The 22,599-nt window shown below is 37.6% G+C and overlaps 2 protein-coding genes across 2 annotated transcripts in view; both read left to right on the top strand.

Moving 5' to 3' along the window:
- UBA6 (ubiquitin like modifier activating enzyme 6) overlaps positions 1 to 18,999 on the top strand; it is a 72,265-nt gene extending 53,266 nt beyond the window's left edge. The window contains exons 24-33 of the mRNA XM_063300335.1: positions 5,523 to 5,574; positions 5,658 to 5,721; positions 8,505 to 8,574; positions 9,196 to 9,267; positions 10,581 to 10,698; positions 11,707 to 11,900; positions 13,682 to 13,809; positions 14,623 to 14,710; positions 14,890 to 14,984; positions 16,887 to 18,999. Coding sequence (XP_063156405.1) covers positions 5,523 to 5,574; positions 5,658 to 5,721; positions 8,505 to 8,574; positions 9,196 to 9,267; positions 10,581 to 10,698; positions 11,707 to 11,900; positions 13,682 to 13,809; positions 14,623 to 14,710; positions 14,890 to 14,984; positions 16,887 to 17,022 — 1,017 coding nt within the window. The 3' untranslated portion in view covers positions 17,023 to 18,999. The remainder of the gene's footprint in view (positions 1 to 5,522; positions 5,575 to 5,657; positions 5,722 to 8,504; positions 8,575 to 9,195; positions 9,268 to 10,580; positions 10,699 to 11,706; positions 11,901 to 13,681; positions 13,810 to 14,622; positions 14,711 to 14,889; positions 14,985 to 16,886) is intronic.
- A 3,140-nt stretch (positions 19,000 to 22,139) lies between these two features.
- CENPC (centromere protein C) overlaps positions 22,140 to 22,599 on the top strand; it is a 41,326-nt gene continuing 40,866 nt past the window's right edge. The window contains exon 1 of the mRNA XM_063302048.1: positions 22,140 to 22,204. Within this exon, the coding sequence (XP_063158118.1) occupies positions 22,193 to 22,204 (12 nt within the window). The 5' untranslated portion in view covers positions 22,140 to 22,192. The remainder of the gene's footprint in view (positions 22,205 to 22,599) is intronic.

The raw sequence follows: 22,599 nt of genomic DNA, 5'->3' as shown, positions 1-22,599 counted from the left end.
TGTTGTTGTACATCTGGTCAATTTCTGTCTTTTCAATTTTCATAGTGTATACTTATACTAATACTTCCAGTTCTTCTTAAACCTTTATTACAGGATTCCTTGTTTCTCAGGCTGGAGGCTGAAAACTGTATCTTACAGTTCTTCCATCTTGGGAGAGTAGCTAAAGGCCTACAGTTAGAAGGAATTCAGCAGTGTGTGTCTTCTAATATCCAAGAAGAAGCAGCCTTTCCTTTTTCTGTGTCAGCATTTTTGTGGAAACCTATGTCTTTAAGTGATACATGATACAGGTGGTCACTGTGCTCCTGAAGTCATCCCCAAATCCCACTGCTGCTGCCTTCGATTTTCATTAGCTGTTGGTTACATCCTAGTGCCTACCAATTGCAATTTTATATATTTGTTTTATATGTCAAATTTATTCACCGCCCATCTCACTCAGTGAGCGACTCTAATTGATACTGTATTGATGAATTGTTAGACCAAATAATTACTAATTTCTAAATTGTGCTTTCTTATATCTGGACTCTCTTGTCAATAACTCTGAATGAGATTTCATTCTCTCAGAGAGAGTTGCTGCTCAATTTGGGGGCTCTCTTGGACTTACAGTTCTTGCTTAAGGAGCAGGTGACACCTGTTTCTGGATCAGAAAGCCCTACTCACAATAATTCACACCTGTTTAGATTACGGTAATGCATTCTACATGGGGGTACTCTTAAAGAGCATTTGGAAGTTGCAACTAGTCCAGAATGTGGCAGTTCTGGGCATTTGATGATATGCCCAAATAACACCATTGCTCTAAGAACTGCAGTGGCTTCTGGTGAGCTTCTGGGTACAATTCAAGGTCCTAATTATAAGCGATAAGCCTTATATGGCTATTTGTGCGACTGTTTGTCTCCAGCTGTTCCTGTTTGCCCCACCAGAGCTGACAGGGTGGGCATGCTGCAGGTCCCTTCTATTAAGCAATGTCATCTTGTGGGAGACATGCCTTCTCTGTCATGGTGCCTGCCCTGTGGAAGAGCATCCCCCCAGAGACCCAGATGACCCTGACCTTATTGGCCTTTCAATAAGGCATTAAAGGCCTGGTTCTTTCAGGCATTTGGGCTGTTGATTGATCTGTCAGTTTCTTGTTCATTATTGATTGTAAGATGGATTTATCTGGACCTTGGCACATGCTATATTGATTGTTGTCATAATTTCTTCTTTGAAAAAATTAATTTGAGTTTTTTTTGCTGTTTTTTGGTTTGAGTTAATTGTTAGCCATCCAGACTTGCAGTAGTGAGATGAGCAGACACATGGATTGTTTAAATGAATGAATGAAGTGATAATGAACATGATTCTGTTCTTGGCATCAAAATACCTTTATACAGTTGCCTGAGTCTGTGTACTTTTCACTTGGAGTCTGAGAAACTATCTTTTTAAAAGTATTATGCAATAATATAAAAACAGTGAATCACTTGTTATAAAGTGCACCAACATTTCAAACTCTATACGCATAAATCTTAAGAAAAAATATATGCATGCCTGTACATTATGTACATATGTACAAACTTAGATATTTACAATCTAAAGAACTCCAAGACAGAGTAAAGTTTAAGTTGTGATAGCTGACAATTAAATAGCTCACAAAGGTAGGCTGGTTTCTACTTGTTATCACAGAATTTTGCTACATTATATGCAGTGGAGTCACTTTGACAGCAGTAGGAAACAAAGTTGTTCTGATTGGGAAAATGCAACAAGTATTGTATAACATACTTGGTTCTGTAATTTCTGTAAAAAGGTCTGTAACATAAAACAAGGGCAACATTTTCTACCATTCCTGATCCCACAGAGGAAAAACATTTATTATTTATTTATTTATTAAATTTATATACTGCCCATCTCCCTATGGAAGTGACTCTGGGTGGCTTACAAATAAAAGGTCATAAAACCATTATAAAAGTACAAAAATGCAAGAAATATAAAGTTAAAAGAGAAAAACTAAAAGGCGGAGAGAGCGTCTTCATTATGAGGAATGTTTCTAAATCTACTGTGTAATACTGCTAATGAAAGCACATCAATCTTTTGTAAATGGTCTCCTGTGTTTGGGAAGAGAGAGGAAAAATGGCTGGCAGGTTCTCCTCAGAGGCACATAAACCACTCTAGTTTCCTCTTTTTGTGACCCTAGTTCCTGTTCATAAGCTATCCCTGATTTGCTGCCTTAGTGCCACTATGGCTTGCTCATAGCCCAGAGAAAGTAGAAATTTTGGAGAAAAAACAAGTAAAGCCTTAGAGAGAGAGCCTGCTTCCAACTAGACTTAAAGTTACCAAGGACACATGTGTAACTAACCTGCTGGGAAGAATTTTTTATTCAGCCAATAGTTGGAAATTACTAGACAACTGCTTACTTCCATTCCCTGAAGTCCATTGTCCAGCTATAAGGCTGCATTTGGAATGCATATGGGCAGCTGTAAAATTGCTCTAAGGAACAGTTTGCACTGCTTCAGGTTACCTGCAGTTTGGAGTAAGGGCCTAATTTTGCATCATATAAAAGTTGTGTCAATTAAATAGTTTAATGGCAGTTGGTATGAACCCATGCCATGTGTGTAAAAAAAAAATTAAGAATAGCTACTTTAAGCTACTAGCACTACATGTTCCATTTCAGCTTTCAGACTCCTGGAAGAATGGAATACCACTCTGAAGTATTTGAAGCATGTTATTTGTTCTGTCTTGTAACCATCAATGGACAAATTGTACACCGTGGGCATTTTGCCAAAAACCATTATATCAAATAATTTTTTAGAATTTATTTGCAGTTGCTCCTCTCTGCAATATTGCACAAGAATAACCAAGCCTTCCTAAAGCTGGTTTGAGTAAATCACAGAAGTTTGCACTGGCATACAAAAGATTAGTATGGTTTGCTCTATCAGTTTTGGTAGATAGTGGTGCACTGCACCTAAAGTCTAGGGTAGGAAGTTAATGTAGATTTGAAAAGTAAGGGTGCCAAGATGCATTCCTGTTTGTCATATCTCGCTACAGTTACCAAATCAGCATCCCCAGCAGGTTGTATCTGACTCTTAGTTTGGTGTTAGTATACCTGTAGAATTTATTAATGAACAGCAGAAAACGCTTGTCTATATAATCAAATAATTTTTAATATAAATGGCTAGTATATAGTTTGGCTGTGACATTCAATAGACTTTTTGATCTATAGCTATCTGGATCATCTCTATCTTACTTTTTAAATATAGGAATTATAATGGCTGTTCCCCAGTCCCTAGGAATCAGCATTGTCTTGCCTGTGTAAGTGAAGAGGGTGCCTGCCAGTTCACATTTGTCTTGATTAATTCAGGAATAATATGGCCACTGCCTGATGCCTTCACTGTTTATAGTTGTACTCTTAGGGTTTCTTTTTGTCTCAGAAACAGACTGGAGACTATTTAGCTAGACAGTCTTCAGTAAATGCAGAAAGATTTTGTTATTGTATGGCTGACTTTTATAGAAGACTCCAAAAATGGGCTTCCTAACTCTGCAGAGGGATATGGCTAGCTACTCTAGAGGGATTTGATCCTGGATGACCAGCTACCAATTTAGAAAGGGTTGAATTTTTCTTCTTAACTGAAATAATTGGTTGTTGACATGTCAACTTTAACACTTCCCTCTTTCTAAACTTCAGCAGGGAATTGTAAGATAATATGTATTGATTCTTACTGTTACATTGCAAAGCTAATTAAAGTTAGTGCTAGCTTTCAAAATAACTAAAACTAGATCAAATCACACTTGTGTTTCTATGCTGTAGTAAAATAATACTTGCTCCTCTGTAGCAGACTATTAGATTACAATAAAACTATATAAAGAAAATAATAATTTCACCATACTCAAATTGAAACACATTTAAGCAAGAGCAATGTAAGTCCTCCTTAATATTCTGTTAGTTCTACAAAGTTCTTTATTCCTTTCATGGTCCATTTGCTTATTTTAATTTTGAGGAACTGCAGGTGCTTTGTCCATTCCATCCAACTTTTCAAGACTTACAAAACACCTCTTGAGCATAATAGACCACCAACCTGGAAGACTCTAGATATAGAAGATATTTTTGGGGTGGCTATAACTTTAACATTTGTTAGAGTACATTACTCTAGAAAGGTCTGCTGAAGGCCAAAAAAAGTGCTATCTTCTTTAAAACTATGTATTCTTAAAAATTAATTTATTGTTAACATATGCAGAGTCCCAGAATTATTAAATAGACTTTGGAATTCTAAAAAACTCGAAGAGTGGTTCATTTGCCACTGGTCAGCTATACGCTTTTAAAAGCTGTTTTGGCAAGTCCATACTGTCCACTGAGGCATATAAATCAGGAAACATCACTACTTTCTTGTTAATAATTCAAACTATTTTGAATGGCCTTCTAACTTATTAATTGTACGAAGTAAGGAAGATGACCTTGATAGAGATATGCAGGCTTCATTGCCAAAGCAACGGGCTAAAACATTTTATTTTAATCCAGAACATCTAGATATTGTTGGGAAGTGGCTCAACAGACACCTCCCTAATTCACTGAACTATAAAGAGGAGGAGGAGGTACAGCACAATCAGATTAGCAAGGTTTTGTTGTTATAGTCAATAAAAGTAGATATAGACATCTTGTGATTTCATGGACTAGGCTACCCACTGGGGCTGACATTGACCAAATAGATGTTAAGGATTTCTTGAACTCTCAAGTTGATATTATTTTAATTTAGTCCATTGTACCCCAAACTGAGGGAAAATCCTTCCATTGCAGGGGACCATGCATAGAATAATATTTCTACACCTAATATGTGACCAAGTGGGAGGAGAAACCACTCTTTGGAAATCTCCATCCACTGATTAATAGCCTTGTTCATAGATGTCTTTTATTTATTTTATTTATTTATTTTTCAAATTTATATAGCCGCCCATTTCACAAACAAGCGACCCTGGGCAGCATACAAAGAGCTAAAAGCAATGAGATAAATTTTGAACAGTCATCTAAATTATCTTTGTAAATATGCCCAAGAATTTATTAGTTATGACTGCAGCCAGATAAAAATACAGAATGCTGGCTTCTTAACCTATGTATGTTCAGGTATGTGTGTGTTTGTGTGAATTCTACTAAGGAGAGTAGCAGAGGAGGACTAAAGCTGAGGGATAATTTCCCATCCCCAAAAGCAGAAAAACCAAGCAAACTGGAGGAAATATATAGAGGTTGGCCTCTTACCTAGCACACTTCCTCACCTGCATAGCATTCCTGGTAGCCTATGGCTATTAGGCAAATTGATAAATAAAAAAACTGGTACATCTATTTAAGATTAGGTGAAGATTTTACAAGAAATAGATTCTTTTATAGTGAAATTATGTCAATAATATAGGGAAGAATTTTTCAGTAGAAGTCCTAGATTGTGTATTCTATAGCACAGGTTTGGATCTGATCCGATAGACTTTAGAGCAGCATACAGTGCTTCAAGTTTTCATTAATGAAACAACATTTATATGTGCTTATTGAATTATACCATTTATTTTTTACTTAGGCCCTCCAGTTATTACATTCATTTCCCATTGATACACGATTAAAAGATGGCAGTAAGTACAGTAGTTTTATATTATTATATCAAATTTAACTTTGCTGTTTTTAAGAATTAATTTGTTTTCCTTCAAATTACCAGGCTTGTTTTGGCAGTCACCAAAAAGGCCACCTTTTCCAATTCAATTTGATTTCAATGACTCTTTGTAAGTAAATTTCTCTTTTTATATATATTTTATTATTGTAACAAAGAACTCTACATTTATGGACTTATAATACTAGTTTCATATTGATATTTGTATACAAATATGGTGTCAGAAGATCTTTTAGGGCTTTGAAAATCAGTGCTGAGTCCTGCAATAAAACTCATTGACATATAATATATGTGTTGGGGAATTGCTTTTTTTTGGCTATACAGCAGATCCCCGGTTTAAGAACATCCCAGTTTATGGACAACTCCTAGTTAAGAACAGACTGCCGTAAAGCCTATTACATTAAAAATTCAAGTTAAGTACAATGTTTTGAGTTAAATACAGAATACTAATTTGTGTATTATTATGTTTAAGAGAAACGTTTGAGTAACTGATGCTAAATAACTGTTCCAACTTAACATACAAATTCGACTTAAGAACAGATTTAGGAACAGAACTCATTCTTAAACTGGGGACCTGCTGTAATCTTCTTTTGGGTGTTATCTCTGAATGCTTCATTCAGTTACTTTCAGTACATATATTTTCACACATGCCAACCACATGGAAGTGCTCATTTCAGAAATATTTTAACAAAAATTCATGTATAAGTTTGGTTTACATTCTGTCATCAAAATGAGGATTTGAGTTCTAGATCCAAGGTACTGTTTCCTGATACTGAAGTTTATTTCCAACTCCCCAAATGTCTCATTGCTTCAAGACTTGCTCTGTATTTTGTCAACTCATATATCCATGGGAAAATGTGCATCATTTTTTTCCCAAACCTACTAAATATGGGAATTCTGAGCTGTACAGTCAGGACCAGAACTATTGGAACAAGGATAACTGTTTTGGCATGTGGCCTCTGTACACCACCACAATGAAGTTGAAAGGAAACACACCCAGATGAGAGCGAAGTCAGGACTTTCAGCTGTAATTCAAGGGGTTTGACAAAAGTGGGGCACTAACCATTTAGGAAGTACACACACACCCATCGTTGGTGGCTCATAAGTAATGGAACAAACCAACATCATTACAAACATAAGGATCGCCTTTAATACCTGGATGAAAATCCTTTGCAGTCAATGACTGCCTGAAGTCTGGAACCCATGGACATGACCAAATGCTGAGTTTCCTCCCTTGAGATGCTTTGCCAGGCCTTTAGTGCAGCTGCCTTCAGCTGCTGCTTGTTTGTGGGTCTTTCTGCCTTCAGTCTTGTCTTCAGGAAGTGAAAAGCATGCTCTATTGGGTTGAGATCAGGTGACTGACTTGGCCATTGAAGAACATCCCACTTCTTTGCCTTGAGAAACTCTTGGGTAGCTTTTGCTGTATGTTTTGGGCCATTATCCATCTGCAGTATGAAGCGGCGTCCTATCAGTTTGGCAGCATTTGGCTGAATCTGAGCAGAAAGTATAGCCCTATAAACTTCAGAATTCATCCTGCTGCTTTTATCAGCAGTCAGGTCATCAAGAAACACCAGTGACCCGGTTCCACTGGCAGCCATACATGCCCATGCCATGATACTGCCTCCACCATGTTTGACAGATGATGTGGTATGCTTTGGATCATGAGCTGTTCCTTTCCTTCTCCATACTTTTCTCTTCCCATCATTCTGGTGCAAGTTAATCTTGGTTTCATCAGTCCAAAGAATCTTATTCCAGAAGCAGGCAGGATTTTTTAGGTGTTTGCTGGCAAAGTCTAATCTGGCCTTTCTGTTCTTTAGCATCACCAGTGGTTTGCATCTTGTTGTGAACCCTCAGTATTTACATTCATAAAGCCGTCCCTTGACTGTAGATGTTGACAATGACATGCCTACCTCCTCAAGAGTGTTCTTGACCTGGCTAGACTTTGTGAAAGGGTTCCTTTTCACCATGAGCAGAATTCTGTGGTCATCCACTTTAGTTGTCTTCCGTGGTCTTCCAGGCCTTTTGCTGTTGCTGAGCTTGCCAGCTGATTTGTTCTTTTTCAGGATGTTCCAAACTGTTGTATTGGCCACTCCCAATGTTTTTGCTATCTCTCTGATGGGTTTATTTTGTTTTCTCAGCCTAATGATGGCCTCCTTCACTCGCATGGACACTCATGTTGAGAGTTCCAGTGAACAGCTACCAAATGCAAATGTAACACTCAGAACCACCTCCAGGCCTTTTATTTGCTGGATTGGTCATGGGGGACCTAGGAAACAGGCCACACCTGGCCATGCAGCTGCTTGTCAGCCATTCGTTCCATTACTTACCAGCCACCAACGATGGGGGTGTGTGTATGCCACTGGCTGTACTTCCTGAATGATTAGTGCCCCACTTTTGTCAAACCCCTTGAGTTACAGCTGAAAGTCCTGAGTTTGCTCCCATCTGGGTGTGTTTCCTTTCAACTTCAGTGTGGTGGTGTACAGAGGCCAAATGCCAAAACAGTTACCCTTGTTCCAATAGTTCTGGTCCTGACTGTACTGCAAGTGTTAGAAAAACGTTGCCTCTAAGTATTCAACATCTGTTCCCCAGAGCACTATAATTGGAGAACTTCGATGAAAGATTTCCTGTGATTCCAAAATAAGTCATGCAGAGCTATTTTTAAAGATATACTATCTGCCTTTCTGCAGTCCTTCGAAGGACTTAGCTTTAGAAAGGCCTAAGTTGATTCTGATCATTTTGACACAGAATTCTGCTATGCTTAAGAGCATCTGTGATTTTTTCCAAAGCAATCTGATTTGACTTGAGATTCAGCTAAGTCTAGTTTGCTGTATACATGATTGGAAATGCTTTTTGTTTTACTTTTCCTGCAATCTCTCTTTCATTCTTTTCCTCTAGGCACTACAGTTTCATACTGAGTACAGCAAAACTGTTTGCAGCAATTTATTGCATCACTTTTACAGAAAACGTAAGCCTCCAGATAGACGATACAGTTTGCACTACTTAGCTGTTTTTGTGAATTTTTCAGAATAATTTGGACAGTCAAGCATAGAGAAAAAAAACCCAGTCTTTAGCTGGATTTAAAGGATTAAGAATCCTCATAAGAGATGTTTTGAATAAATCCTGAGTTGAATATTCTCCTGCTTCGATTTATCTGAATTATACTTCTTGAATACTCTGCTTTCCAGGTTTTTTTCTTGCAATATATTTATTCTGATAAATTATAATCTAATTTGCTCTCACATATATACATGCACACAGATTGAGATAGACTGAGAATCTTCCCATTCTGTACTATTAATAAAACATCTAACTGAAGGTAATAAGCAACTTAAAATAAATGCAGTTTTGTTCACATACTTTTATAATGTTTATGTCTGTGAAAGAAATGTTCTCTAGGAAGCATCATCAGCCATATTTTGATAAACACAGATTCATGAACTCTGCTCTAATATTTCCATGCTAAAATGTATTTTTAAATTATTTTGTTCATTTCCTTGTTTTGGGGTGGGGTGAGGAGGGAAACAACTTTGAAGAGTGCTTGTTTCATGCAGTTCATAACTGCTGTTATTTTCTTAACAAAACACAGGATGTATCAGAAGACACTATTTTTAAGATAATTTCTGGGTTAAAGATTCAAGAGTTTCGACCTTCTAATAAAGTAAGTTCAACTGCTGAGTATGTACATCTTCATTCTATCTTTTTTTCTGATTATTGCCTATGATAGTCCACAGATAGACAGACAGACAAATAGATAGTTGCTGAGAGCAAATGCCAGTTATCCTAAAATAAATTGTGCTGAGCACAGAATGAACTAACTTGGGTGGGTTCCCTTAGCAGAATTCTGGAGAGAATAAAAGCACACCAAGGTAGGGAAAGAGAGACCTGAAAGCTTAAGTCACTCTTTATAGTGGGAAAACTAGTGATCTGTGAAAGTTCTGTGACAGTAAGTTGGGTAAGAAACCTGAAGAGACAGAACAGATAGGACCTTCAGGTACAGCACTTACCTGGCAAGGAACAAATCTCCGACTTCTTGTACTACAGGTAGTCCTCAGGTTATGACAGCAATTGGGACCAGGATTGCCATCACTAAGTGATGCGGTCATAAAGTGCGACGTCATGTGACCACATTGCTTAGAGACAACAATCCTGGCAGTCCCGGTTGCCTTTGTAACCGGAAGAGGCGCGGGTCATTAAGAGTCCCAGGTAAGAAGCACAAGGGCGCCACAGGGGGTGGGGGGAGGCTCTTGGAGGGCCAGCGCAGGTCTTGTGTGAGGGCTTGGGTGGCCTGGTGTGGGTCGTGCGTGATGCAGAAAGGCCAAGAAGCCTTTGTGTGCCTATATTACACCTCTGCTGTGTGAGTTACGCTGGGTACCACTTCTAAATTTCATTTAAGTGTTACTGAAATGGAAATGAGCATTTGAGTAAAGTAATTTAAACTATATAGTATGACGAATCTTGCTTTGTGGGCCACCCAGAGTTGTGTCTCTTAAGATGGCCAGCCATATAAGTCAAATGCATACACACATACATACAGTACATATCTAAAATAAACTGGTTATATTTATTTAGCAAAAATCAGATTTTAATGCATAATTCCTTCTTTGATATACTAATACAAAATATTATACTAATGTGGTTTCCAAATGTTCTTTAAGTTCATACATGGCGCCACTTTCCACATTTATAGAAAGCCACAGTATGATAAATGTACTTCTGAATCTTCCCTAAAATTTGTGATAGTTGAATCATAATTTGGTACTAGGTTTTCAGACATAATCTACCAGTCTGCTTCCTCTACACTTATCTTCTCAGTCTCAGAGTGTTTGATGTCACTCCCAGAATGTGCTACTTTACATTGTACTGTTACAAAAAACTTTTTTTTCTAATGTTTTATTTACATTTTTACAATCTAATTCCTTAGTCCATTTAAACAAACATATTTGTTGTACTATTTATTGTTAATGCTTATAGGTTGTACAAACAGATGAAGCGGTACGGAAACCAGATCCTATTCCTGTAAGCAGTGAGGATGAAAGAAATGCTCTTCTTCAATTGGAGAGTGCCATCTTGGCCAATGAAGCTACAAAAAGTGAGTATCAGTTATTAGAAATATAGAAGTCTGACTTTTGATCAGATTGACCCAATCAGTATATGAATGTAAGCATTAAAAACAAGCATATTAAATTTACAACACAGATACAGCAAACAATTGATAAATATATAGGAAAAAAGCAAGGGCTACAATGGAAAAGAAAAAAAAGAGCAAAAGATTTGCAGAAAAAGGATTTTATATGATATTTGAACGCCAGGAGAGAGGTGATCAGTCAGACTTCAGATTTGATATACAGTTGGCTTCTTTCAATAATCTTATTGGATGGGTAAGGTTATACAAGATAAGTTTCTCACTAAGTATCCTAATCACAACTTTAGTACTTGAAAGTTAATTACTAGTACCAGTGACAGGTGAAAGACTTCGGTGTTCCATGAAATTGGCCCGGGTTAATAGTCTGGTTAAGCCCTCTCCAGTTTTTAAAGAAGATCCATTTAGATTTACTTCTGTTGATTGGTCAATCTTATCACCATATAGAATATTTTATTATATGCCTTTGACCAAACCTGGCTTCCCCAAGAGTGGAGTACAGTCAGTGATGTGCTGGAGATAGCTTGTACTGGCTCATGAGAGCTGATTGTTAAAATTTCAGTAATTTTGCAAGCCGGTAGAGGGCTGAGCTCAGGTACAATGCCTCGCGCACCAATCAGTTGTGTTGTTGGTGGAACTGGCAGAATTGTTTCTTAAACATTTACTAGCACACCACTGAGTACACTTGTCACAATAGTAAAATCTGAACGACATGCTCTAGGCCACAGTTGATGCCAGAAAATCCAGAAGCAAAACAGTATAAAACAGTACACTCTTTCAAATTGTAAATCTGCTTTTTCAAAAGGAGGGCTAAACAAGCTAAATTTCCATGACCGTATTATGCTTTGTTAGATGTGTAGTTTTGCTCAATGTTATAATAATAAGCATTTAAGAAGAAATTAAAATAATCAGGAATTTCTAAAGAATTGTGAAATGGAGGCTTTTGTTTCTGAATAGGTGACTTACAGATGAAGGAACTTAGCTTTGAGAAGGATGATGACACTAATGGCCACATAGACTTTATAACAGCAGCTTCCAATTTGCGTGCCAAAATGTATAACATTGAACCCGCAGACAGACTGAAAACAAAACGTATTGCTGGAAAAATTATCCCTGCTATTGCAACTTCTACAGCAGCTGTATCTGGCCTGGTGAGTGCACTTTTATCCAAACACAAAGAAATATACCATGTACAGTAGCCTCTCTATTAAGTCTTGATTGGCCAAAGGTAACTAAACGGAAAGGGACGCGGTGGCGCTGCGGGTTAAACCGCTGAGCTGCTGAGCTTGCCAATCGGAAGGTTGGCGGTTCGAATCCGCGTGACGGGGTGAGCTCCCGTTGCTAGTCCCAGCTCCTGCCAACCTAGCAGTTCGAAAACATGCAAATGTGAGAAGATTAATAGGCACCGCTTTGGCGGGCAGGTAATGGCGTTCCGTGTAGTCATGCTGGCCACATGACCATGGAAGTGTCTATGGACAAACGCCGGCTCTTCGGCTTTGAAACAGAGATGAGCACCGCCCCCTAGAGTCGGACACGACTGGACTTAATGTCAAGGGAAACCTTTACCTTTACTAACTAAACGGAAGGAAATTCTTTCTCAATTAGTTAGTATCCTTTGATTTATTGTAGAAATAAGAAGTGAATTAGTGAGGTAGGAACCAGCAGTTTCCAGGCTAGAGAGAAGTAGTAGATCAAATGCCTTCTAAGGGCATCAAGAGAATAGCCAATTATCTGTTGATTTGGAAAGGTGAGACGAAAAAGTCTATATTTTAAACCCAGGAGCACTGACCTGTTTATCGGCTTTGTAGAAATGTGCAAAATGTTCTGTGCAGTCATTATTTTATGCACATAACAGTTGCTTTTTTGGGTGAAGTCAGATGCAAAACACATATATTTTAGTCTGCACATGGAATGAAATGGTGTTGTTTTGTTGTGGAATAGAGTGAAAATATAGTTGTTTCAGGCAGAAGCTGTTTGAGGCTGGGATGAGTAAGGAAGAAGCCAAGGACATCAGAAAAGATGGTTGCTGAGAGGAGGGTAAGAGGGAAGGTGGGCCAGTGAGTGAGCAATAGCTAAGTGGAGGACAGGAAGGTGCTGGGAAGATGGGGTGAGTAGGCCCTTTGGAAATGGCTGCTAGGCTATTGGGGACAATAGCAGAGGCTTAGAAGGGAAGGTGTTGAAGAAGATGAGCTGGTAGGAAGGTGAGGAGAAAAGGGTGGGTAGGAGTGATATGCACAAGCCTTGTACTTTGTTTTGCCGGAAATCCAAACAATAATGTATAAACTGTAGAAAAATGGTGAAAAAAGGGAAGTAGAAAATTCTCAGATACAGTTTGAGTTAAATTTTGAAACAGCTTGCATTGTGGTGAACAATTATGTATTTGTTACATTATAAATGTTTTGATGACTACCTTGGAAAGGTGGGTGATGATATGTTAAGTATATGGCAATATGATATGATAAATTATATAAATATATAGTAAATAATTTCACATAATATACTAATTTGCATGTTGTGTATACACTATCAATTATCCTCATGTAGGATCATACTTTATAATTTTTTTCACAACTCCTTCAACTAAATTCCTACATAGGAATGGCTTTTGATAGGAATTTTGTGATGTGCAAAGTGACCTTTTGTTTTAAAGACATACTTGCTTAATACTTGTAACTTAGTGGCAGGAAAACTGGAAATGTTTGATACAGTTTTGTCTGGAGATTACAACAAAAAAAAATATGTTTCATGAAATAAAGTATCTGAGATACTTCAATGGCTAAATTCAAACATAATTTCAGATTCCATTCCATAGGCTATAGTCTGTAGTTCATTAAGTATGTTGCATGTATGTTGCTGTGGTTATTTTAGCTGCATTTGAGATGAAATATGTCAGTTTTTCCTGCTTTTACATTCCTTTCCTTTTCTTCTCTAGGTTGCTTTGGAATTGATCAAAGTAGTGGGTGTCTATCCGTTTCAAGCATATAAGAACTGTTTTTTCAACTTGGCCATTCCAATAGTTGTCTTTACAGAAACAGCTGAAGTTAGAAAAACAGAAATAAGGTAAATTAAGATATTAAACAGGGTATATTTTGAGTATGCAGTTTCCCAATGAAATCTTTGTATACATTAAAGTATTACTACACAACTGACAAGACATTTATCAGCAGAGTCAGTTTTTTAGAATATCACCTGCTGCCTGGCAGGAAATACAAAGAGTGTATGAATTATAAACAGTGTTTTGTTCTGAATTTGGAAAAAAACAGCCATTCCTAAAATGTCCCACTGGAACATTCCCACTTGGCTGTGGTCTAGCAAGACAGAACTCTAAACACCCTGAGTATTCCATATTCCATATGGTACAAAGCTCTAAATGTTCATAGGGTTACATTGCAGGAAACAATGAAAATTGAAAAGAAGACGTTTCTTCTCTCATTTTCGACTGGGTCAAAAAAGGTAAACTGGGTAACAGTCCAAGGTAGAGGGCATAGGGAATGGCCTTGATGGACAGTGGGAAGATCATGATCAAAGCAACAATCAGACAAGTGCGGCTTAAGTCCATTCCAAGAAACTAATTTGAAAAAATGCCTCAGGCAGGTTCCTCCCTAATTCACATAAAGTGAGGGAGGAGGGAAACAGATTCAGGCCTGCAATATTCTGTTACTATAGCTGTCCTAATTTTTAGACCTATATGGCAATCTGCTATCAACATTCAGTAAATAAAACAATATAATTTTTGCCTTTAGCGTGCAGCTTGAAAGCTCAACTGCAATATCAGCATGTACACAATGTGCAACCTGAAGCTTAGCAACCCCCTGTCCCCCAACGCTATTTTATGCATTTACAAAAATGTTTTTCATTCTTACTTTGTAACAGAAATGGAATATCTTTCACAATCTGGGATAGATGGACTATTTATGGGAAAGATGATTTCACACTGCTGGACTTCATAAATGCTGTCAAAGTAAGGTATTTAATAAAATATATAGCAGAAATAATTGGAAAACATGTTAATGTTCTGTTAGATTTCACTGAAAATTTTTCTGCTAATGATCGTACTGAATTGGGTTTTTTCCTTTGTTTCTGAATACTCCATTTTCTATCTGATACAACTGAAAATATTTTTAAATGTGTGTGTTACAGGAAAAATATGGAATTGAACCAACTATGGTGGTCCAGGGAGTTAAAATGTTGTATGTTCCTGTAATGCCTGGCCACGTTAAACGATTAAAGCTGACGTAAGTGTTAACTGAGTAGTAACTCTAAAATTCATGGGAACTTTGAGCTTCTACCAAAAAGTTTTGTTTTATTTTGGATATGTTAGGAGATTTCTTTTTAAAACAGAACATAGCGTCCTTTAAATGTCTTCGACACAGATACAAGATGGCTAATCCCATCATCTCCTGATGCTCAAACCTGTGGAAAACTGCTGTCCTGCAGTCTCCTGGGGAGCAGCTGTCCAGAGCATATATGGGTGATCTCCCATCCTCTCCTTATCTGAAGAGGGTCCAAGGAACCGGTTTACTCACCAGTTCCTTGGTTCTTTGCCAGGGTCGTCAGCTCTGCTTTCGTAGAGTTTGTGACTTCTACTATTTCCAGAGTTGCTGTCAGGGACAAATGTTCCAGCAGTCTCAGTTTCAGATGCATACCACTTTTGAATATCCCTTTTTAAGATATTTACCTCCATAGTTAAAAAACAACAACAACACTGCACTTTCAGCTTTTTGTGATAAGTCTGTCCAGTGGACTGTTAAGGAGAGAATATGGGTCTACCATTGATGGCAGATATTATTGTTCCATCACATATCTCCATCTTGTTTTGCAACCGAGAAACAACCTGACATACTGCACAGATACTCTACTTATAATTTTCTGTTGTACTATCTTAAGATGTGAGCAGGGAGAAGAATTCTGTGTTGTATAAAGTTAGACTAATAACTGCCTTTTTGAAGATACGTTTAGTTCTAAAATAGGGCAGGTGCTTTCTTCTACATAGCAAACTTTACTTCTTTGATTTGTGTAAGCCTTGTCCTAACTACCAGGAAACACACTGAGACAATGAACTGGTCTCTAATATTTATTACTAGTACTTAACAAGAATCCTAACAAACTGAAGAAGCGTGGGAAAAACCCAGACATATAACCCCCAAGGGTTAAGGCGATCCCGATCTGTGTCTCTTTGAATGGCTGAACAGTTCCTCAGTGCTACGCATGCGCTTGACAGTCTGGGTGGGAGCCCCCTGCTCGCCATCCTTACTCATGACAAGCCTTGCTTATTGGGAATAATCCATTTGGAGATTTTTTTCTGTCAAAGTAGAAAAGAAGTAATCACAATGAGACCAATATTATATACATTATACCAGAACAGCTTATTCATTATGGATTAGATCCTAAATAGAAAATACTTTCCTGTTTATTTAAGCTGCTTGGATTTTAACACTGTAATTTTATCATGCCATCTTTACTTTCTATTTTTATTATTTGTGGTTTTATTTTTGGATTTTTAAAATGTTTTTATGGATATTATACTTGAATGTGGTTTTATAATCTGTGTAAACTGCTTAGAGTCTCTGGGTTATGACAGGGTAGAAATATGAAAACAAACAAATAAACAAATAGTATATATATGGCCTGGCAAAGGAAGTGAGGGCAGGGGCACATTAAAGGATTAGAAGTGAGACCCTGAAATTGTCAAGGCTTTCTTCCTCATCTCACACTTCCTAAATCATATTGCTTGATCAGGAGCTGAAATGCATAGCAGGCAGAACAGAATAATTAAATAATGAATGAAAACAACCATCCGCCTTAGCTTTTCAATTTATAACGTAAGCATATCAAAATAAAAAGAAGTAACTTTGGAGCACAGATCCATTTCCTTATCAGGAAGCACAATTATTCTGGAAAGCTAGAATCCCTACCTTAGAGAAGTCAATAAACAATTAAACGTTGATAGAAAAGATTAAGAATGCCCCCCTAACTATTGAATAATTGCAGCATACTTTTATTAACACCTTTCAATTTGTTTCTGATTATGTTCTTCAAGGTCCATGTTAATCTCTAAAAATTATGTTTTCTGATCCTTCAAGAAACTCTTTTGTCATGTGTTTGTTACTTTTTAACTTTTCAATCATATCTTATAGGATGCAAAAACTTGTGAAACCAGCAGTGAATAAGAAATATGTGGACCTCACAGTATCATTTGCTCCAGAAATAGATGGTGAAGAAGACTTGCCAGGACCACCAGTTAGATATTATTTTGCTCACGAAAATAACTGATACAGGTTTACTGTTTATGGTGTAATAGGACCATATGAAATGAGTGTGGCACCATCCCTTTTTTATAAATGGTACTATATACAAAGCCTTAATTCAGAATTGAAGAGTGGAAGATGTGAGCTCTTCTGAGTAGCCCTACAGCAAAATAAATTGGAACGTTATCATAGTTACCTGTATTTAAGGAAATTTGAAGCTTGCTGGAAAATATGGCTCTTTTTTGGAAGAAAAAAACTTTTATTACTATCTGCAAAAAAGACCAGAAAGGCAAATAGAAAATCTGCACTGAAAAAAGCTGAGCATTATGTGATGTGGCAATCGACTGGAGAAATTGTGCCACGTTCAAACTGATTATTTTTTCTGCTGTTTTTCTCCACTGCGTCCTAGCCCTAAATCCATACATCCAGTAATGTTCCATTACAATCACATATTTATCCTGTTTTTCATTGTATAAAATGCAAAGCAGTTTTTTTAAAAAAATGGAACAGATTATAGTTAGGAAAAACTGAGCTCAGTGAAGTGATGTGAGTTCACTTTGCACTTACACCAGAAGCAGAATACCAGAATAACATGTGACAAACTGCAGATACTGTTGTGTTTATTTCCTAAATATTTGATTTTCATGGATCCTTTACATATTGTTGTAAAGAACTGTGTATAAAGAAGACTGATTTGATCCTAATTGAAAAAGGAATTAACATGCTTTTAGGGGAAATGTGTTATATTTCTTTTAGAGAGCTTTGAAATTTGAGTTTAGCTGGCAATCACATACATACATTACTCATTGCTTTGCACTTGTTTTAAACCTCAGCCAGTCCCAAACAAAGAAAATGTGGATTTGATCTTTCTTAATAACAAAAGGGACATATAGGTGCATAGCACCCGTTTGTTGATTTCTTTCCTGCAAACTCTAATCCTAAGTGTATTATTTTTGAAGTAGTGGAGCTTGGTTTAGGAGAAAAACACTTGAGGGGATAATTGGTAGGAAAGTAAGGCTTGGTGGCAAAAAAAAAAAAAAACCCCAACAACAAAACTTCTTTGTTGTTAAAATTGGACCCACAAGCAGCATCCCATTGTTATATAATTAGGAGTGGTTCAGATTTGAATAACTTCCATCTGTCCAGGATGTTGAATTGTCTTATTGGCAATCCCTTTGTCAGAGGAGTTTCTTATTTTTACATAAGTCCCCTAGCTTTTGGAAGTTTTATACTGTTGCTATAACTTAACATGGATCCCACAATGCTTAAGCTGAAATCAGTAGGCTTAAACATACTAGAGGTGTAAATGGTTGTTGTCTCTTTTTATTTTTGATTTGGCTACTGGTGATTCTGTAAAATATTTGGATACAAGTATGTTTCAGCTATAATGAATCTGACTACAAATAGTTTAGACATCTAAAGTTAAATGTAAAGTATATTAGCAGGGGACAAGAGAAATAACTTAGCTCAGTACTCCAAAACCTAGGTAGCTTCCAGAAGTGTGGGCTTCAACCCCTGGAAACCTCAGCAATAGCCATATTGGCTAGGGAATGCAGGGAGTTGAGCTTGAACCCACAGTGAGAAAAACAGCTTTGGCTTTTAGTAATTTGTATGAAAAGGTATGTATTACAGAAGCATAATTAATTCATTTTTGTTTCATGTATGTAGCCCTGAGTGATTGAATTGTTGCCCATTATATATTGTCCCACCACTGCCTTTATGGTCATTGTGAAGATTATGACAACAACTTGTTCCTTGTTTCAGTAGACACTTAAGCACCAAAGATAATTATTCTGTGAGCTGCGACCCGTATCAAATTTACTCCAACATTCGGGAGTTACTCTTAACGTACAACCACCCTTCAAAATTTTATTGTACTTTCCCAAATAAACATTTTACATTTTTCAGTATGAAATAGTTTTGGAGAAAGCAAATTACTATGTACTCAGAAAGGCTTAAAAATTAGGAGGCAATAAAGCAAGATTTAATGCATGAAGTTCTAGTAGGATGTATTAAGTGATTTAATTTTGTGTGTTATTTGACAGTCTGGATGTGATTATGTCTTGTGCTGTCTGTTTTTCTCTGGGGTTACTAATCAGCGTTCAAACGGAGCAACAAGACTGTATTTGCATATGCAAAACTGCATTTGATGTCATACATCAGCCAGCTTGAAACTGAAGAATCTGTCCTAGCAAGTCTTCCTTGCTGATCTTAGTTTATAGAAACATACAAAAAAGGGCCATTGTCAACAGAAAAATCTCCATACCTGTGGTGCAGCCAGTTAATTGATCTTGAGGATTATTTTGCTCACACAGGTAATCATAAATAGGGCTTTCAGTTTAAAAGAAAAATATGTATAATTATAATTCTATACTTCCACAGTTTGCATTATTTCTGAATTGATTTCAATACACTTTGAAGGAATTATTTTTATTTGTGTGTACAAGATAAAATGTATAGCATAAGGTTATGAAAACAGCTTTTTGTCTTTCATATTAAATAATTTGAAAAGGTAACATCAACATGTGCATGACTTTGTCAGTATTTTGGGACATATTGCAATGACAATATGTTTATTTTATAATTAATGGTTTACAATGAGAACCAGGCATGTAATTTTATTGAAATATGAAATCAAAACCCTCCCCTTTTCATTAGGGGCCTAGTGTTTAGTGTTCTATCATTGTACTGCTTTAATAGGAATAATGGCAGTAAAAGAGTAACTTCTGTATTTCCTGCATCCTACCTAGACTTGAACTCTTTACCTAGAAGACCTTGAGTTCTATAAATATCCCTTGGCCATAGTCATGGAGGTCTGTAGCAAGGCACTATTGATTATCTCTTGATGTATGTGTGTAGTGCATATGGAATGTGCATATATAGTAGTTCTATTCCAAGATATTTTGCTGTCTGGGGCAAAGAAAAATGCCATGTGTCCATAGACTTTAACACTGGCAATACCCTCCACCACGCTTAAGAGGAATTAAGGTGCTTCCACAGCTACTTCTCGCTTAGCATCTGCCAACTGAGGTGAATTCTCACTGCTTAATGCTGGGGCTGGCACTGGCAGTTTGAGATAATTGTTGCATGGTAAGAGTTAAACAGCACTGACTGTGGCCAGAAACAGTACACAAGCTGGTAATATTGCAAGAGTTTCCTCTTTCCAGTGTCCATTGTTAGCACCCATGATGTAATTCTACAGCCCCAACCCCATTCCCAAAGTGTCTGAGGAAACCATCACACTGTGGTTAATGCTTCTTATGGAGATGAAAAGGGCAAATTAATATATTAATAAAGGAAGGAGCTACCTGGTTTCTTGTACCAGTTCTATCTTGTTTGAGCTAATATTTGTATCCTGACTGAGCTCATATTTGTATCCTGACACAAATCAAACAAAGGGATTTGCTACTTTTCTTACTAGCCTCAGCTTAAGACTTGGCTATTTTAAATTGAGGCTGGCTTGTTCTGAAGCGTGGAAACACATTTGGTACTTAGCTGCTGCCTCAGGAATGTACGAGGTGTTGCAGGTAGAAAACTGCCTCAACTGTCCTCTTCAGTTTTGCACTAAGGATACTTTTATGCTGACCAGGGAAGTAGCTAGTATGACTTCCTGAGCAGAGGAGGGGAAAAAACAACAAAATCCTTTGAACATTTCTTCTGAAGCGTTTTAAAAATCTGGTAGTACAGTGCTATTAAAGATATGGAGAAACATTTTGCATAAATATATTCATTTTAAATAATATAATTTTAGAGCCCTCTGTTAATTTATTGCAATTATAATCAGATTTTCTTTTGTGGAATTTAAAGTAGCCACCTTAGTATGGCTTAGACAGGCTACGTTGTTTATTAGACTTGTATCCCAATTTGGTGGTGTCCACTCTGTCCAGTTTTTCCCTACAGCAACAAACCCTAGGAAGTAGATTGGGCTAAGCCAGTTTTTCTCAACCTTGGCAACTTTTAAGGTGTGTGGACTTGAATTCCCAGAATTCCCAGCATGATTACGTGCCATCAAACCGTTGTCGACTCTTAGCAATCAGATAGATTTTGTCCATAATGAGAAACAGTGGGCTAAACCAACGTGACTGGTCTAAAATAAACTTCCGTGGCCGAAGACGAACTTGATGCTGCGGTTCTCCGCCGCCAATTCACGTCCTAGCCCAGTCCTTTAATCGCTATTCGGCTACTCATCTCAGCCTTTCTCCAGCTCCAACGATGTTTCTTCCCGGGTTACAGTTCAGTCAAGCCGCTGCTCAGGCGGGTGCCAGTCGCCCAAGTTCCTCCACGGATTCATAGCCTAAATCGCCAATCTACGAGGAGCAGCTTAGCTTCAGCGATCCAGCTTCCTCCTCGATAGCTCCTCCTCTTCTTCCAGGGGCGGATAGCGGCACACAGAGCATTAAGAGGGGCAAACTAGCGCATGTATTTAGAAAGGGCGGAAGCAGGATCTTCGAGTTTTTTTGAACGCCCAATGTCTGGCCCTGTTTGCAAACAGTATATAACAATGACAAGTCCAGGATTTAAGCGGCAGAAATAGGTCTTACTTTCCATGATACGATAAGTTTGTTAAATGCCCTGAAAATATTTTTTATTTCTTCGTAAGTTGCGGAAGCTAGCAGCGATCCCTGAAGATTTAGGCCTACATATCTAGCAGGGGCTTTTCGTTCAAATAACACTAAACGGTGATCGTTTTGTCTGTAATGTAGAGCTTTGCTGGAAACCGAAACTTTGCGCCCTGCCCGTTAAGTTCCCTGTATATACACGAAACCTTCTGTAGCTTCACAATGTTTAGCACTACTATGTCAGATATTGAAAACTAAAAGATAATAATCTTTGTCATCGTTTGCTGGAAAAGGAAAGAACTCATCGTAACTCTACGATGTCTCTCTTATCTTTTAAGTTCATGGCAATTTCTGCCACTCGGTGATCAACATGTTTCTCAAATGTATTCTCACAAAGTGTTCTCTGTATGAGTCCAATTTAGCAATTATTCATAGATCTATGAAAACACTTTAATTTCCTGTTCTTCATCCGTCCCCATCCTTTTGTGACGCAATGGACGTCTGACCAATGAACTATCTCCCCCATGATACGCTTGCGTCGCGGGATACGTCGATCTTTTCAAACGAGACGGGCGGGATAATATTTGCGGCCTCAGCGCGGTTCTGGTTGCGGCCTCGGGCTTGAAGAAGATCGCTATGGATTCGCTGGTAGGCGTAGTGGGGAAGGGTCGCTTCGGTAGCTCCCCAGAGGTTTTTGTGACAGGATTTCGTTTGCTTGGGGAATCGGGCTTAAGAGTTTCTAGCCGCCTCTTCTCCACCTCCGTCTCCGAAATAAGACGTATTGAGTTATATCGTAATCAAAACATGGAGTTCTTAAACGATTAAATGCTGGCTCTGGATAATGGAAACTGTTTTATTTCGTCTAGAGAGCGCTGGGCTAGGAAAGACTAACTTAAAGCTGTAGGAATCTCTTAAACTACGGTTGGTTCAGCTAGTTCTAGTCTTCCACCAATCATTTATCTTTGGAACTACTAGATTGGAATTAAAAAAAACTTGTGGCAGTTCAAAGACTTAACATCTATATTAATACTTAATCTTTCATG

The sequence above is a fragment of the Candoia aspera genome, chromosome 4 (genome assembly GCF_035149785.1).
Source record: "Candoia aspera isolate rCanAsp1 chromosome 4, rCanAsp1.hap2, whole genome shotgun sequence".
NCBI classification, from domain to species: domain Eukaryota; kingdom Metazoa; phylum Chordata; class Lepidosauria; order Squamata; family Boidae; genus Candoia; species Candoia aspera.
This window is presented reverse-complemented; position numbering and strand designations above follow the sequence as displayed.